General features: G+C 41.6%; 1 protein-coding gene across 1 annotated transcript; it reads right to left on the bottom strand.

Moving 5' to 3' along the window:
- Positions 1-2,090: 2,090 nt before the first annotated feature.
- Positions 2,091-18,757, bottom strand: pygmb (phosphorylase, glycogen, muscle b). Its single transcript, XM_046063736.1, has 20 exons — positions 18,377-18,757; positions 15,943-16,044; positions 15,149-15,227; positions 14,945-15,048; positions 12,939-13,070; positions 12,217-12,328; positions 12,006-12,088; positions 11,276-11,419; positions 10,908-11,000; positions 10,017-10,163; positions 9,335-9,498; positions 9,001-9,115; positions 7,539-7,640; positions 7,306-7,453; positions 7,163-7,221; positions 6,034-6,175; positions 5,466-5,673; positions 4,647-4,781; positions 3,854-3,920; positions 2,091-3,346 (listed from the first exon to the last, which is right to left on the bottom strand). Exons 1-20 carry the CDS (start codon positions 18,617-18,619, stop codon positions 3,197-3,199), a joined length of 2,529 nt encoding a protein of 842 aa, XP_045919692.1. The 5' UTR covers positions 18,620-18,757; the 3' UTR covers positions 2,091-3,196.
- Between the last annotated feature and the right edge of the window lie 482 nt (positions 18,758-19,239).

Genomic DNA, 19,239 nt, shown 5'->3' with positions numbered 1-19,239 from the left:
CGTAACAGTGGAAGATGCCTAAAGAAACAAATCAAACACAGAAATAAAGTGAAATAAAAAAATTATGTATGCATGTACTGCATAATTACTGAAAAACACATGTTAATAGGACAATTATTTAACTTTTTGTCTTTATTAACTGATTGAATTGTTTTTCATTGTGACATGAATATTCCACACCACATTAAAATCAAATGACAAAACAGAAAACCGTGTAAAAGTTCATATTTCAGTGTTGTGATTACTTTGTATTTAGTGTTTATACACATAGTTGACATACATGTAGTTACAACATGTTAGACTGTGTGTTGTCAAACTGTTTTAGAACAATATATTTATTAATATTTCCCAAACAAAGGTACAGGTGCTGGAAACAAAAATTTAATCTGACAACCAGGAACAGCAAACATTCCAAAAAAGACAAATTCAATAATTTTATAGTTTTAACTATATGCCCTTCACAAACAAATTAAACTGGTCTTTTTCCAAAATAATGCTACTGATAGCATGCAACAGACACACGTCTACACTATTCGTTCACTTTTGGTGAACTTGTGATCTCTGGGGTAGAAAAATCTTTTCTATTGTTTTTTTATTTCCTCCCAGAAAGCTTTGACCGTACTACATTGCCACACCCGGTGTCCCCTTTTCCTTCATACATTTTATACATAGATCTGGAATGTTCCTATTATATTTATTATATTTATTTAATTTAGCTAATATTAACATTATTATTATTATTATTATTATTCATAGCAGGAGTTATAGTTAAAAGACTAATAAACACTTAGAAATGCTATACCTGGTTACTTTGTGTTGTGCACTTGTTAAAATGTGAATACCTTTACACAGGGTTATACAATGAACCTTGAATGAATTTTGCACACAGTCGCTCACAGTTTACATCATCTGGTGTTATTCCACATATACAGTGTATCCTGTAGATATTATACTGTATTTCCATTAAAGCTACATAGCTTTCTCACCCACCAGTGGCAGTTACACACACACACACACACACACACACACACACACACACACACACACACACACACACACACACACACACAGTTTGAGTACAGTCTTTGCTCCTCCACTGCGCTCAGGTTTATTGTAACATGACATCAGCCTCAACATGTGCTTCATGGCTCAGTATTTTAAATGTCTCCCTGCCATCTTCCCTGATAGAAAATGAAAAATCTAGAGGTTAAATTCACATAAATGCAAAATAAGAATCTAAAGGGGGTACAGTGATTTAGTTTTACACCTCTATAAAGCTGGGGACCATTCGAGAGTCATATTTTAAAAAAAGAGAAAATGGTCATCCTGTGCAGCAGAGGCCGAGATATCCTGACTTTTAGTCCCTAGTACATATCAAGCTCCAAACATCGGATCCTACATTTCCCATAATGCAACTCGGTCTTTTTTAGTGTCTTTTCATTAGACCCTACATAGCTTTTGAATGGCTGTCTTTCAAAAACCCCTATTTGTAAAGCAGACATTGTATTAATTAGGAGTACTCTCTAAGCCCAAGCTTACAAAGCTGACAGACCAGCCACAGAATACATTATAAAACTGTTTTCACAGGACAAGACTAAACTGGCCTATGTGTAAAATCAGTAAAGTGCCAAACATTTTACTTTAACCTCCCTTATTTAGCATTTACATGCACTATGTAAACACTTCATGTTTTACAACACGCTACAATATAGTTATAACTATACATATATATATATATACACACACACACACACACATTTATTCATGTATTAAAGTTACTGTTTTTGTCAACAATTATAACTTCTCCCAGAAGCCTCCACTTGCAGAAGTCCACAGCATTAATTATAGTGTGCTATAAACCACTCATTTAATGTTTAGAAAATGCTTAATAGGTGGGGTTCAGTGTAATCAGAAAAACTAAAGCAGTCTATAGATTAAAAACAGATCAAATTGGTTGGTCTTCTCTGATGCGCCCCTTTGTTTTGGCCAGGAATGTTCAAGAAACCCTGATCTTCTCCTAAATGTTAAATGGAAAACTTTGTTTTCTATGTGACTACAGAGGTGCAAGGTGAACGGAGACGTCAGAGCGGTTGATGTAGTTGTTATTTATTGACTAAAAAAAGAAAAGCACCGACGTGACAGTGAAATGGTCTTTCAGGAGCCTGAATAGGCCGCCCCACAGCAGTCAGAGAGTAGTATGCAGTAGCTGAAGCAGGACCGTATGTTATTACAGTACATCAATGGAGCGGATATCCACAGTGTCATGGACTCAAATGCTGTACGAACACAACTACACCACAGAAATACACACATCTTCCGAAAATACATTCTGTCACTTAGGTTTCAGGCAAAGAAGGCCATTTTATTTTCTAACACAGGTGACTTTAAGGAACAGACAAACATGCTGAAGAATCCACGGGTAAACTGATGGGTCAGTACATCTGCATTGCAGGGGTCCCCACACACACACACACACACACACACGGATATATTCAGCAAACATCACAACACTGACAGAGCAGTCAAATTAAATATTAATATGAAGGTTAATCTGGGGTGAACATGGAGACATGGCTTCTATCCAACCCCACCCAGTCCCAGTGCTGCTATGAGGCTGTGTCCCTTCTCTCTTCCATGGAAGACATGGGTTGGATTGGGAGCATAACAGTGCTGAGGTTTACTGGCATATTTACTGGCATATTTGCTGGGTTTTGGTAGCCATACTGACTTGGAAATAGAACAGGAATGAAGTTAGAACTGTGGTTCGAATCACTGTTGTGTGAAACCTGTAGCAGGGAAGTACAAGTAAAAGATAAAGTAATATTTTGTTACCGTGCTCACTTTTTTGAACTCAGCTCCCGGTTGATGTTTTGAACACAGGTGAAAATAAACAAAATAGAGATGTATATCTTTAATGTTTTCACTCTAACTGAATAATCCCATGATTCCAAGGTGAAATCAAGGCTGTTTAGCTGCTGAAAGGCTGTTGGATACAAGGTTTTCACCCAACAGTGAGAATATGCATTGCTGGTGCACAGAGGAGAAAAAATAAAAAACAGCTTGTAAATAAGCCCACTTCAATACATGTTACTGCACGTTATAGAGGCTGAGAACACAGTGAAAAAGCTACAGGTTTATTTCCTAGTGGTTGGACCACATGGTGAGCTACAGTGGAGGTGGAAGAGGCAGGTGTGGTTTAGCGGGGATCATCAGGAGCAGCGATCTTCTCCAAACTGGGCTCCATGCCCCAGATCTCCCTGGCATACTGGGAAATGGTGCGGTCACTGGAGAATTTACCACAACCAGCGATGTTATGGATCACCATCTTGGTCCACTCTTTAGGGTTCTGTTAATACACATGGAGAGGAGGAGTTGTAAATTGTGTCAATAGAAATGATGCATTTCTATGGCATAATCATTTTTTACTGTAAAACCTGTCATTCTGGTTTTAACTCAGATTTGACCAAATATCTTGTTCCTGCATTTAGGCTTCGAAGGGCCTACAGTATAGTCTAGTATAGTACATTTTAGCACATATTACTTTATGATACAGTACAGTAGAGTGATATGCCACGTGCTATTATAATAAACAGTGGTATATAAAGTGGTACAGTATCATATCGTATAGAACATAGAATAAGATGGAAAAGTACAATATGCTGTAGCACAGCACACTTAATACATCATATGGAAGTAAAGCAGAAAAGAAAAATGTCACTTATTGTAAGCACAGACAGGCTGCAGTTATGACCACAAAACATAATAAACAAAAATAATTTGCAGTATCAGAGATTCATGTTGTATTTGACTGCTTGTCCAATGACTTGGGATTTCCTCTTGTTGACACACTGACCTTGTACAGCGTGCTGACTTTCTCTTGACATTTGATGTAATCTTCATAGTCTGCAAATACCTTGAACCTGCAGCACAGACATACAGTTAAAATGGGTTAGATGAGCATTCTTATATAAATCAAGACTACATTAACATGATCCAAGTAAATCAGTTATTTAAGGCCTCTGCCTTTACCGAGTGCCACCAGTCCGAATTTAGGTGAGCTGCCCCCGCCAGGGACAAAGGCAGCCTATCACCCGCTCTGCAGAGAAGGTGATGGGCTGCAATCTTCTATCCCTTCAGGACACGTACACCTCCTGCCCTGGGCACAGACTGTTTCAGTCGCTTCCCTCCAGCGGGGACAAAACCTCCTGCCACAACAACAGCATCTTCCCATCTGCAGCTGGCCTCATTAACAAGGCCCCGGACCCCCACTGACACCCCCACCCACCCTCCACCCCCTTTACAATACATACTGTAAATATTTTTGCACATGTAAATCTAATATAACTATTTTGCTTATCACTGCACAAACTGCCATATTGCACATATTCATTATTATTCTTCTATATTTTTACACATTTATATAAATACAAATCCTCTCCCCCTGTAAAGTTTGCACAACCCAAATCCGGAGCAATGCACATAACTGCCACATAGTTTTTTTCTATCATTCTTCACATGTAGCCTTATCTACACTCATCTGACAGTGATGCACTGATGACGCTGCATGACTGAGGACATAAAGGTGGGCTACGTGTCAACACAGACAAACTGCTGATTCATCAGTGTCAGCATTAGTGTGCTCTAACCTGTCGTGGTGCATCAGCATGTTGACGAGGTCTTTGAAGAGGCCGGGCTGGCTGGGGCTGAAGGCGCCTCCAGATATCTGGTCCATTGCCTGCTTCAGCTCAGGAATACGGTTGTAGTACGACACAGCATCATAGCTGAGGACAAAAAACAACAAACAACATGGGAGAATGTTACACTTAATCCAGGGCTGGACCTCAAGTCATATCCAACTACTTTTAGACAGAATACTGATAAAAAAAATTATACATGATTTTACTATTTGTAGTAGCTTGTTTCTTATTTCACAGTTTTATTGTACTTAATTCTCCACCTCATTTGAATGTCACTCACTTGTTGTTGAATCTGCCTTCTTCAGTTCTCTTCACACTCACATCTAACTTACCTCTGTCTCAAACACAGTCCTGCTTCTATCTGTCTCTCTCTCTGTATGTCTGCTACGCTAACTTTCTCCATCAGCTAATGAATGACATCTCTACTGGTGTGTTCACTGTCGCTTTTCACCGTGTCGCGACTTGCTGGAAAAATGATGAAACATATACCGCCCAGCCCTACCTTAATCCGGTCCAGTCCAGATCTAATCATTTCGTCATCGAAAACAGTAGAAAACAACATTTTGGGAAATGATTTTGTAAGTCATCTAAAGAAATGGGTGGGTTTCTTCTCAGTGTTCACTACAGAGTGAATCCTGCCCATACCTGCGTCTGAGACTTGACCTGACACAACCCAACTGATGCCGCCAAAGTTGAGACATGAACGTGATGCAAGAGCCTTTCTGTGGTAAAAAAGACTTACTGTTATGTTTTCGTCATTAGTCTCACCCTTTCTTGTCCAAAGCCTCCACATCTTCCACCCTCATGCCGAAGATGAAGAGGTTCTCCTCTCCAGCTTCCTCAGCCATTTCCACGTTGGCTCCGTCCATGGTGCCGATGGTGAGGGCTCCGTTCAGCATGAATTTCATATTCCCAGTGCCAGAGGCCTCCGTGCCTGCTGTGGAGATCTGCTCCGACAGGTCAGCTGCAGGGATCACTGCAGACGGGGGACAGGTCCAGGATTATGGTTTCTCCTCTCTGTCCATGTTCCACTACATACATGAGTACAGGGCCTCTGGGTGCAGACTGTAAACTAAGTTCTGAATATGGTTTTAAAACATATGAAACATCTCCAAATGCTAAATGTTGTCTCAACCCACGCAGCCAGACAAGACAAGACAGCTTTTGGTACTTGACAAATGTTCTACAGACATACTGCAAGTAGTACCCAATCATCAAACAGCATTAAAGCACCAGGCAGTGCTGAAGCCCTAAATGTTTGAAAGATAGAGCAGCCTGAAAATCACAAACATAAATGAATTTAGGAATGAGATTATAAATGACTAGTATCCGTTACCCTTTTCAGCCAGAGTGACCTTATAGTTCTCCAGGAAGAGGACTTTGAGGCGATCTCCCACCACAGGATCGTTATTGACAATGTCTCCGATCGATGTGATCAGCTTGATGATCATCTTGGCAGTGTGATAACCTGGAGCTGCCTGGAAACACAGAGGACCATGTAGAGAAACGCTGAATAAACACCAGGCTGCCCAAGTACAGCCTACGTATAATTCATGTCTCCAGGATGTGTGAGGAGAAAACTGTTCTCTGTGTAGAATTACTCTCCTGCTGTAAAGTTAACATTTTAAATAGGATAAACTCTCACGAGAACAAACAGGAGCTATGGGCAGCTTCTGTTTGAGCGCATTTGGCAGATCAAAGTTAAACTTTTTTCTGAGGAGAAGTTAAATACTGAATCTGCATCAGCACTGCCAATCAAAAGCCCATAATAATCAGTCCAAAGAGACTACATTTATGACTGAAATTTAGAGTCTGACATTTTGACATCGATTTCTTATTGTTATTGGTACAATAACCATTAATAAGGAAAGTTAAATTAAACGAATATGCATTATGACTTTCTGAGCCTGTTTTAAGACTGACATTACACAAAGGGTACATGTGACTAAATAAAATGGTCCTTTCTGGGGATTATCTCAGGCTGATGGCTCTGTGTTACACTACAAAGCCAATATGAGCGCCGTGTTCTAAAGTGTTTTCTTTTTCTCTTTCAGACAGTTCGTCATTGCTTATTTACTTTAGTTGGAACATTTATGTCTAGATCAGGACAGAAATGTTAAAGTATCTGATATAAATATGTGTAATTTATATGTTTTGTGTGAAATTGTTGTGGGCAGGAAGGAATACTTGGGCCAGGGGATGAGAGAGGAGAGAAAAAATATTTGAGAAATTGCTCTTTTTGCATAACTCTTTCAATAAAACAACATTGTAAAATGTTGAACGGCATGTTTTCCCTTTTTGATGGAGCTAGCCTAGCAGCCTCCCTCCTGCTTGTAGTTTTCCATTATCTATTGTATGGTAGATTAAACTGATATTTATCTTTTCATCTGACTCTGGGTAAGACGAGCATATTTTGTCTGTTCACAGAAAAACAAATGTACTGTAACACTTTCAGTGCCACTCACCTTTCCTCCAATCATGATGGTTCTCGGAGTCCATGACTTGTTCGGTTCCTTCTTAATTCCTGATTAAAAACAAAAAGGTTTTCGTGTACTTTGACTCCATATTTATTCTCTAAAAAGCCGCCATTAAAAGATGAAACACTTACGGTTGTACAGTGTGATGATGTGCAGGCAGTTGAGCAGCTGTCTTTTGTACTCGTGGATCCTCTTCACGTGGACATCAAACATGGAGTTGGGGTTGATCTTCACCTTGTATTGCTCTTCAAGATAGGCAGCAAACTTCATCTTGTTCTCCTAAAGGTTGAAGCCACGCCGAAGAATGTGATTAGAAACAGAAAAAGACAGGAAAACAACCACCTTCCTGCAGGCATTTTCTCACTTGTTTGACTTTGGCAACATCCCGAATGAAGGCGTCATCGTCCACAAAGTCCAAGAGCTTCTTCAGCTGGTCCAGGTCGCGGATGTAGTCCTCACCAATCCTCTGAATAACAAGATTATCACATTAGAATCTTATTATTTGGCAGATGACAGTGGACATGGGTCTGCACAGTAAATCATCTAATTATGTCAAACCATCCTGGCACATGTGTCTTTCAGATCAGGCAGCAGTACACTTAGTGAAAGGGGGGTAGTTAGTGGTTCTGAAAGTGATTTCTCTCCTCAACTGGGATGATTGAGAAAGACTGATACTGATTTAGATTTTTGAGGATTTTAAAATCCGATACTCAGACATGTGGGCTGATATTTTCCCCTTCTTTTCAGAAACACGTAACATAAACAAAGATTATCTCTAACATGACATAAAAATAAAACTTTAATGTTAGAAATAGTACAGCTGATTTGTTGTGTTTTATGGTGGATTTGTAAATTCCAAACATGTGTGTTGTCAATAGGGGAGTAGCAGAACGCCCCCTGGTGGACAAACTATGCAATGACAACACTTGATGAGGGATGTTTCTTCCGTCATTTATTGGCCGTTATGAACACAGATACTGATTTATCTGCAATTAGCATATCGGTCGATAATCAGCATAGCGATTTATCAGTCGGCCTCTAATATATGGGTTTTGTTTTGGACATCAATTTCAATTATTACAGCATAGTTTCTGAATAAATTTTCTCTGTTTGGTACAGCAGACGCCAACTAAGCTCCTGCAGTTGATGTCCCAGTCTCTAAGCCTCCATACTTGCAGACAGATAGCATGCTATTCTCAGCCCTGCTAGCATGTGGATGCATTAATACTTATTGCTGAGCTAGCTTTTTTTCACATGAAATAATAACATCACAGAATGGCAGCTAAAAATATGCACAAACAAAACTACAATAAGTACCAAACATCATATTTCTTCAAACAAATATTAGTGATCATGTTATTAGTAATGACAGAAATATTCTTAGAATGTAACTGCAAACATTGTTTGAGAAGGAAAATCTGGATTTGTTGAAAAAGGTGTAGTACACTGACTCAGGAAACTCAGGCTCCTGTTGAGATCAAGTTTATTTCGTGCACCAATCCCTAGTCAAGTGTGGTGCACTGCGGAACGGTGTATTTGATCAATGTCAGTATCAGTGAAGTAAGGTTATGGTCACATGAGCAGCAGGATGTGGTGTCTGCTGTAACGTTAGTCACATTATTTTCAGCTCTGTGATTGGATGTCTCTTACAGAAAGACTCCTTGAGAGTTGTAGCTGACTTCCCTCCTTATGATTTTATTTACACGTTGTGTAACTGTACCTCAGAAAAGGAACAGGACTTTTACCTCCAGGAACGTGGATGCCTGAAATAAGGGTTATCACTTCTCACCTCTATATTCAGTCTACATGAACAAAAACAAACGCACCTCTGCGATGACCTCAGCCAGGCCTGGGTTGCACATGACCAGCCAGCGCCTGGGTGTGATGCCGTTGGTCTTGTTCTGAAACTTCTGAGGGTCGACTTCGTAGAAATCCTTGAACCTGAGAAGGAGAGGAGCAACAATTAGAAACCAATGAGTGATATTAGTGATGTTTTAATGTCAACATTCTTCAAGTTTTAGGCTCATGAAAACATCGCTGGGTTTGTTCTGAAAGAGCTGACAGTTTGACATTACTGGTGCGTGAAAAATATAAATAAGGCCAGAGGCTTCTTTACATTAACATTAAACTAGCACACACAAGTGAGTGAGTGTTCCCTACACAGTGTTCTTGATGATGTCAGAGTGGATACGGGCCACTCCGTTGACAGCATGAGATCCCACAATGCACAGGTGAGCCATGTTGATTTTCTTGACATCCCCTTCCTCGATCAGGGACATTCGGCGCATGCGGTCAACATCTCCAGGGTAAAGCTGGCTGATGCGCTGCAGGGGGGAAGGAAAGAGACATCTCAGAAGAAGCACAGCTGTAGACTTGAGGTCTTGGACTCAAGATGCAAAGATGAGGACTTGTGACTCGTCTGCTATAAGACCCAACTTACTTGAGACTTGAATGTCTGAAGTCTCGAACTGATTTAGTGAACAAAAAAAAAACAATAAATAAATAAAAAACAAAAAATAACTTTTGTAGCCGATGCATTAGCCTGGCAAGCTAACAGTCAATAATGGTTGAAATAAAGCAAAAATATGGTTTCGGTTCTCGGATCAGATTGAGGTCTCAAATTTGGCAGAACTTATTCCCTGGGGTCAGGTCATTAAGACCTTGGCCAAGCCCATACTTACGTCTTTGAGTAGTTAAGAACTCTCGCACAGAGTACACAGACATTAAATTGTTAGATCTTCATATGGGTAAGATGGCAAACAAGATTCTTTCTCAAAATCTCAGAGCACTCAATGAAGTTTGTACAGATAAGGGTTTCATTTAGAAAGGTCTCCCTTCGCACCTCAAGGTGCCTCCTGTTGATCTCATAGATGATCTCCAGGTGCCGAGGCAGCAGGTTATGGAAGAGGTCCACTGGCCAGCGCTCCAGGGCTTCAGGCAGGACGGTGTGGTTTGTGTAGGCACAGGTACGAACCACGATGTCCCAGGCCTGGACAGAGAGAGGACAGGAGATATCTGACATCATTACACATACTCGCTTGTCTCTCACCACAAAACGCAACTGAAACCGTGACCATTAAATTAAAATACAAATGTCTACCTTAGATAGATAGACCGATATATACTTTATTTATCCTGAGGGAAATTGAAGTATCCAGTAGCATACGAAACATGCATACATTAAACATCCATTAAACCTATATTAAAATAAAATTAAAATAACCTTTTACATAAATTCAGTAAACAGTTTAGGTTGTGTAGAAAATGACAGTGCTGCCTCATGAAAGACTTGTTGACTGATTAGTTTGTCTACAGCTTATATCCTGTCACAGTGTATGACTTCAGCTTTGACTGATTTGTCATTCTGCTGTGGTCGGCGTGCTGCTGTGTCATTGTTACTGCACTGTTGAAGGATGCAGAGAGACAGGATTGCTACACAAGTGACCTCAGGAGATTTCAGTTTAACTGTGGTAGTTACAGTTTTTGCACAGTGAGTCTAACGCAACAAGAGTGTGGAGTCAAAAAAAAGGAGCTTGAGAGAGCAGTTCAAAGCCTGCCTTTTAGACCTCCACACACCGGGACAGTCGCTGGGTCAAGTGAATGGGACTGCTGGATTCTGAGTTTCAGGAAGGCCCCTCCGATTTCTACTGCTGGAAAGAGCGTTTCTGACAATCTCAGAGGATCTGACTGAGTCTTTGCCATAAGCATACTGCACTGCTGAAATGCCATGTACCTTTTCCCAAGTGAGTTTCTCCATGTCCACCAGGATCCTCATCAGCTCAGGGATGGCCATCGCAGGGTGGGTGTCATTGAGCTGGATGGCCACCTGCAGACACCAGACAGACAGAGAAAACTCAGTAGAGCACATGTCTCTGCATTCAAGTTGCAATACTTCAGTGCAATGTGTGTTTGGCAATTAACATGAAAACCTTCAGGATAATCTGAAATTTATCTCAAAATCTGTTGGTTATATCTCAAAAGGTAACAACAAATGAAAATAATACAAATTATTTAACTCAAAATAAAATCAAATATTTGATCTACTGCCATTTATAACATATACCATATCATAATTTTGATATGATATGATGGATTTCTCACCTTGTCTGGCAGTGTAGCAAGGTCCAGTCGCACAAACTCTGTGGAGCCAAACTTGGAGGCTTTGAATCGACGGATGATGTCTTGAAGAGTTGCTGCTACAACAAAGTACTCCTGCTTCAGGCGCAGCTCCTTCCCTTCAAAGAACTGCACAACAAAGATCACATGGACAATTGTTGGTGCCATCATCACATTTTTGTGCTGACAAAACTGCTGCACATTTGCAATTTTTTTTTCTAGAACCACTTGCTCTGAAGAAATGGTCTTATTGGTAGAGTGAAATTCCTCACATAGCCAAATCACAGATTTCTAAAGACTGATGCCTCCTGAAAACAGGTAACTGGGTAATGCTATCCAACACTTTTGGTTGGCATGTTTGACTGAGATGAAGATCTGTCTGTTACCTTGTTCCACCCACTGCTAGCTACTCGTGAAGCAATGAGATTTTTTTCAGCCCCTAGAGCAACAGTTTTCCTGTCCCATGTTCCGTTTGACCTCTAAATACAGTGGCATAGATAATCTGGATTAACTTTCAACTTGTTTCATCATCTGACTGCTCAAACTTCTTGTCCAGCTGTAGTGATGTCATCATGTTGTGGTGAGCACCATTTTATCATAACTGATGCATTGTCAGCCAAAACTATAGAAAGAAGAGCCGTGTTTGGAATTAACTGGAATGCCCCTGTGAGTGAAATGTAGACAGCAGTTGATTTTCAACAGTAAATCTACTCACATTGTCATTGGGGTAGAGAACTCTGGAGATGTTCTCAGCCAGGTTTCTGTCCAGCACAGCTTGAATGTAGCCACCAACATTAACTGTGGGACAACAGCAGTTATTCACGTTGAACGACTGAACAACATTGTTAGGTTTGTGTTCAGTGGCAGATGATTTATTGGCAGCGCGTGAATGATGAAGATTTAACCGTCCATACGGCAGTACGTACAGTCTTTGAGGTTAAAGTCACAGGGGGCCTTAGCAGACCACAGTCTCATGGTGTTGACAATGTTGTTTCTGTAGCCGGGGACTGGGGTGTCATAGGGAAGAGCCAGAACCACCTGGATCAAAACAAAACAAATAATTACAATCCACCTGTTATTATTCCATTGCTCTCTGTGTGGTGTGTTTTTGACGCGTCATCTTTGAGATTAGGCTGACAGCAGCTTTTGCACTTTAGTTTCACACTGTAAACATGTCTACATATATCTTGGTCACTGTTCTTGGTCACAGTCCTATTTATACAAAAAATACAAAATAGTGGCTGAGAGGCTGAGGTAGGGCCTTGTGGTGCTGTTTGTCTGACTCGCTGCACAAATAATTTGCAGATCTCAAAAACATAGTCTTTAACTTTTATTGATGAAAATATGCAACTTAACATAATGTGCAAAACGTATATTCAAACTAATCACAGCGATGAAAACTATAAAAAACACTCAACAAAAAATACAGCGTCCCATTCACTCACGCTCTATCCCCTGCTGGAGCTGAACAGGTGCTTAAATTAACTCTACAGAAATCACCACCCACATCCACGTGACTTACCAAAATGTGCACAGACTCCTACAGTAAATATGCAACCAGACAGCATTATATGAGAGGTGAATGGCCCTGACTGAACCCCTTCATTGTTTTTAATAAAAGGTCAAAGTTGTGTCCATTCCTACTGACCTGTGTGTCGACCCACTTCACTCCTTCAGCTGTGTGTTCCACTCGTCCGTAGAAGTGGACTGGGCGCATGTACTCAGGGCGAGCCTTCTCCCAGGGGTTCCCGTAACGCAGCCAGTCGTCAGCTTCCTCCACCTGTGGAAACATACCGCCGTGGTACTTATATGTTGCGCTATAAAACATACAGCACACGTCTGCCATGGTACATTCAACTGTTCTAAACTTTAAAGTATTTGTTTGTTTAATCCACAATGTTAACTAACAGCAGTGAGACACTACAAGGCCACATTCATGAAATGCACCGATCGACCAGCTGGTGACCTAAATCAGTCTGTTTTCAGCTTGATTGACCATGACTGGCGAGCGTGGCCGATCAGTCTCTCATATCTGATCCTGTGTCAGATTTACAGGCATGCTGCGCTGCACGAGTGTTCATATCAGGCACACAGCGGCACACACACACACAGTCGTTTTAAGTCAGTGGGTGTGGGAGTTCTTCACTGTGATGAAATTAGCCGTGTTGCCAACGTACATTTGGTGACCTCATCCACATGCGGCGACTTTATAAAAAATCCTGCTGAGGAATAAAGTCAGCAGAGTAGACTGATACAGTGAGGTGGGGGGGGGGGCAGTATATGTGTCTGAAGGGAATAACAAGGTGAGCAGATTAAAGCAGTGTTTGTGTGTAAACACTAAAATAAGGTGGGGAATTAAGAAGAATTAAACTGGCGAGATAAGAAATAATCTCCTGGAAATATAGTAATGAATCCACAACCAGACGCCCTGCATTGTACCAGCGTTACCAGTGTCAGCGCACTAATACTGTTGGACATTGTGTGTACACAGCAAGTACTTTTTTCAGTGGATCCTTTCTGAAGGATGAAGAGCAGTGTAGACATTTACAGACAGAACTTTGTGAAAAACACAACAGTTTCAACAAGTGCTGGTGCTGGTCAGCGGTTCAGCCTGCTTAATTAAAGCCAACCGTTGCTTGAGGCTCAAGTCTTTGGGTAGAGAGTGGAGGAAAGTTCACTCGCTCTGGGCTGCATGACTCTCCTGTGGAGTCATGTTTGGTTTACCCACTGACACTGCAAGGACACAGTCGACTCAGATTTCAGAGAAGTACAAAAGACTTCTTCTTCTGTTGAGAAATGTGAAACTGGCATCCTGATGAAACATTCTACCTACATTAGACTTTAATTTGAACATGTTTCAACTAAATCCTAGATTTAATAACACAGAGCCAAGTACACAGGGTTCGAGTTATAATCTGAGCTTCGTGGGGGTCTCTAAATAGCCTACTAACGTACGTTACCGGCGGTGGGGTATAAAAATAATAAAAAAAAGATTTTTATGCAGTAATCAGCAGCTTGTTGTTTTAACTTAAGTTACCTATATTTAACTTTAAATATTATATAATATAAATATATATTTAAATGTCCTGCCCCATCCAAGCTGTGACATTGACAAGCTTCTCCCTCATCTGTCTCGCCGACAGAGATTAGCAGGTAGGCGAGAACAGGAAGAGGTGAGCGTCACGTAGCGCCCAGAGAACCTGATATGCAGTAGGCTACAGTTTTGATGGAACAGATTGAGACCGCAAACATGAACTCAGTTGTATTCAGTGCTTGAAGGGGCCAGTACACACCGACATTTTACTCTTTGGCGTACAGGGTCTTTTTCTTGCGTAGGCTACTTCTCACAAGCTGCCTGCCGGTCTCAGTGGTTGATGGTGGAGAAGTGCAGCCATCCTGTCAGTCATGCGGCGCGCAGCGTGGTTCATTAGGAAAACTATTAAGTCTGTTTATCTTTTTAATGTAAACAGTACTAATTACAATAAAAAATACTTTATTTGTGATTCAAAATAAAGGTTGTTGACAAATGAATTAGTGACCCCCACAGATGCATGATTTTACTGCTTCCATGGGATCTCAGACCCTCCTTATGGGAGCTGAGCTCCCTCGTAACTCCAACCCTGCAAGTACATATAGATGAACAGGTGAACATACCTGCCAGCCGTTGACTATTTTCTGATTGAAGATGCCAAACTCGTAGCGGATGCCGTATCCATACGCAGCCAGACCCAGAGAGGCCATGGAGTCCAGGAAACAAGCTGAGGAAACAATACGGGGGGGGGGCTGCTTGAGAAGGCTGTCCGTAGCATTAAACATCGCTATCTATCGGTAGCCAATCAGGAGGAAGCAGGAGCTCACCAGCCAGACGACCCAGTCCACCGTTGCCTAGACCGGCATCTTCCTCGATGTCTTGCAACTCCTCCATGTCCAGACCCAGCTGAAGGGAGGGGAAGAGAAGGGACGCTCTGAACTCTGAATGTGTTACTGAGCCTGTGATGTCTTGTGACAGCACGAGGGTTTTTGATCCAGCGTCCAGCAGCCATTGCTGATACACAGTCATTAAACAGGGACACCACTACATTTTGGAGGCAACTATTGTACTTTTTACTACACAACAATATTTCAACAGATATAGTTACTGCGCCGATTCAAATTGCTCAGCTGTAGTGGTTGATGTGTTTCAATGGCTGATGCCGATATTAAGAGAGCAGGACGGCCTAATATTCCATGCAGAGTACACTCTAATATCCATGTTATCTCAGCCAGTAACATGTTGCTTTAGATGGGTTCTTTATTAATTATTGGACTAGAAACAAGCATTGGGTTCTGCTGTATTTCAGAGCAGTAACCGGTAATGGTGTTAGATTAAAGCTGCTGTCATTTATGATGATATATCCCTGTGGCATGAAGTTAGCCATATTAAGGACTGTCCGAAATTTGCTAGTTTGGAGTGGGAGTGGGCATTTAACCCATCCAACAGCAAGTCCCCACAAGTGCTGACTTGTCATTCCCCACTTCCCCTAGCTGGAAACACTGATGCTGGATAATGGAGGAAAACTTGCACATAAACCTGTAGCTACATTTTCCTAACAGTCTGTTGAGGTCCATCATTCCTGTTTCCTGCTTTCATTCCCCATGATCCTTTGCCTCACCTGGTACGTGGCTTCATCGCAAGCGTTCTCCAAGGCTAGGTTAACCATGGTGTTCTGCAGAGTCCGGCCCATGTAGAACTCCAGGGAGAGGTAGTAAACACGCTGCAGGAAAACAGAGAAACAAATGGGAATTTAATGTCCACATGATATAAAGCTGCCAATACTTACTACAGTTAGGGATGCACCAATCCGACTCTTTCAGTCCCGATACAATACCTGGGCTTTGGGTATCAGCCGATGCTAAGTACTGATCCAATACAAGTGAAAATGAATAAACTCTTTTCCTTAATAGGATGTATTGGGAATAATTATTTTATATGTAAGGCAACATGTTTGTAGCTCCCTCCATGCTATGATGGCTCTCCTAGCAAAATGTTCAGATCGCTGACACATCACGTAGTATCTGCGTAATTGTTGAGGTTTGGCCTGTAACTTTTGAACTGTAAGAGAAACTAAAGTCTAAATTAATTTTTTACCCTGGATTCTGTGGGTCCAGACGAATCTATACATAAAAGTCACGCCCATTTGCATCAAGATCTATTTTCCGCCATATTAATTTTGCCCAAATCTGTTTTTGCTTCTCCTCCTACAAAATTTGACAACTACAGTTTATCTCCCAAGCACGTGTTCCAATCAGCCTGATGAAAAAGACGCCATTTTACAGAATAGTGCATCAGAACTCCCTACAAATTCTCAGGCGGATGCTAATAATAAACGCGGTCTGTTTCGTGTCCCTAATGGCCTTGTAACGTGATCTCTCTAACAACAGCTGCTGTCAGAGGCAACAACAGTAGGGCTATTACTGGCAGCACCTCCAACAATATCTCTTACACTCCACAGAGAAGTCAATCAAACCTGTGGCCCACAGAAACACAGATAATACTTCCTCCAACTCTGTGTGTGTGAGAGAGACTTCCAAAATGAACATACATACAGAGCACTTAAATAGAGATAACGCTTCAAACCGTACAAAGACATGTGAAAGTATGTGCTAAAGTGACAAAAAGGCATCCAGTGGTCAGTATGAATAGGAGAGGAGGGTGCGCTGCATTTCCAAAGCTTACACTGAGTACTTAACAGAAAGCTCTATGTATCTAACAGTATATTGATGTGTCGTGTGATTATTAAGCTTTTAATAACACCAACACAGTATGTAACTATTAAAAAAAAGACAGTGTCACACAGCTTATGTTTGTTGACAGAGAGCAAAATACTACAAATTCCAAGTCTGCTATTACTTCAAGTGCAAGTATTAGTTAGTAAATAGTGTATTAATTTACTTTAAGTATGAGTTCCACCAGTCCTGGTGGAGATGTTCTCTTATGATAATGCTGGTGTATTCTATTTTATAAACACCAAACCCAACAGTGTGTTTGTATGTCTCTCAGTACTCTGACTTACAGTATACTCTCTTCTCTTCTCAGTTTGGTTCATACTGAAGATGTACATTTAAAAAAACAAAATAAAAAACAGCTCACAAATATATAATTTCATTTTTCATTTTCATTTCCAAAAATGCTTTTAACAAGGTTAATTAAAAGGCTAACTTTTTGTTACTTAAACAGGAGTCAAGTGGAAATTAAAATAAAGCTCACTGAAGCTTTACCAAGAATAACTCCACAAGCTTGGGTTGTGACCCTGGGCCAACCAGAGGGCCCCGGCAGAGATGAAGAGGTTAAACGCAGGATTACCGAACATACCAGAAGCAATTTTATGTGGGATGAATTGGGAAGGTTGAGCCAGACACTCACCCTCCATCAGATCTGCCATTACACAGTAGGCTGCAGCAGACTGTGTGCTACACACTGGCTTTATTTATTATGCAGCTGATGGACCTCTAAACTCTCCATTCAGCCTCCTGCTCCAGGAAGCTGAGTGCTGACTGAGCTAATTAGAGGGGAATTCATTTCAACAGTGTGGCCATTTTGTGAAGCCCAGTTTGTGGTGGTGCGGATGGATGGAGAACGTTACGTAATACATTTTAAAACAACCAATCGAGTCTCCCAAATCCACGCAGCTCAAGTGCAGGATAATACCGGTATTTAGCACATCTGAAGCACCGAGGCCGTGCATCGCCATCAGTGGCGCACAGTAGATTCAAGGTTAGTGAGGCAGCTGCAGATGGAAGGGCAGCAGATTATGTAACGCACGTCTGGATACAGAGGAAATGTCTGTGCGGACAGAGCGTCATGGTTCGCATCACACTCTACTCACACAGTCTGTTACAGTGTACACCCTGCGTCCGGACAAGGCTGCCGGAACACTTCTATAAATGGGTAACAGCAAGGCAGCAAAGAGCGCGCACGCGCACACGCACACAACAATACGCCGGGGCCATCGATTGTGATGCTGCAGCAGAGCCCTGCGTCCCCTCCCACTGCTCCCCGGTCAGCTGTGTGTACGTGCAGGACTGCGGCATAAGCCCGATGCTTACTTTCGGGTCTTTCTCATAGTAATGCTGCTGCGTCCGGATCCAGCGGCCCACCAGGTAGTCCCGGACTGTGTTGGCCAAGGCAAAGTAGTAGTCCCGTTTGGTTGCCACATTTCGGTCTTTCACCAGGGTGAAGTGGAGGTGCCGGTTGAAATTAGTTTTCAGGTCCGCAACGTTTTCCACCCCGGCCAGCCCTCGGACCGAGATCTGCTTCCTCTTGTCCTGGTCTGTGAGCGGCTTGGCCATGTTTACTGATGATTTCTATTCCGTTTTTATTGAAGGTTAAGTTAAATTTCACCCTCAGCCTGCCTGTCAAACTTTCTTCCGCCTCTCAGTGTCCTCTGAGCACAGACAGCCAGTGGGACGCGACCGTCAAGCCCATTTATATGTCAAGTCTTTTAGGGTCGGTCATGATAGAACGAAGCAAACAAGTGTTTCCGGTCAACACTTTCAAAATAAAACTCAGATTTCCGTCAGACGATGTGCAAGTGCGTCACACGCCTCGTGGTAACAGGTTTCCCAGTACAAACACCAGATCCACGAATGGTTTTAGCTAGAGCTGTTTTACTTTGAGCTAAAAATCCTCAAGCACTAAGACCTGCATTGTTTTCTGCAAATAATTTAGTCAATTAGCAAATGTGCGGGGGAAATCGATAAACGCTGATATTTTAAAGTCAAAATGTTTCCGGTTTTAATTTGGTGACCTTACCGTAGCTCTGCATTCTTCCATACAGCAACCATTTAATTGTTTTTTTCTACACTCTCACCCATGGAATTTGCGTCGTGCATTCAACTGATTTTGTATAGGACTGAACTATACAACAGTAGTTTTCAGAGTTCTGTGTAGCTTTTGACGCAAAATGACA

This window comes from Micropterus dolomieu, linkage group LG12, assembly GCF_021292245.1.
Source record: "Micropterus dolomieu isolate WLL.071019.BEF.003 ecotype Adirondacks linkage group LG12, ASM2129224v1, whole genome shotgun sequence".
NCBI classification, from domain to species: domain Eukaryota; kingdom Metazoa; phylum Chordata; class Actinopteri; order Centrarchiformes; family Centrarchidae; genus Micropterus; species Micropterus dolomieu.
The sequence above is the reverse complement of the archived record's forward strand: the minus strand, read 5'-3'. Positions and strand labels throughout refer to the sequence as shown.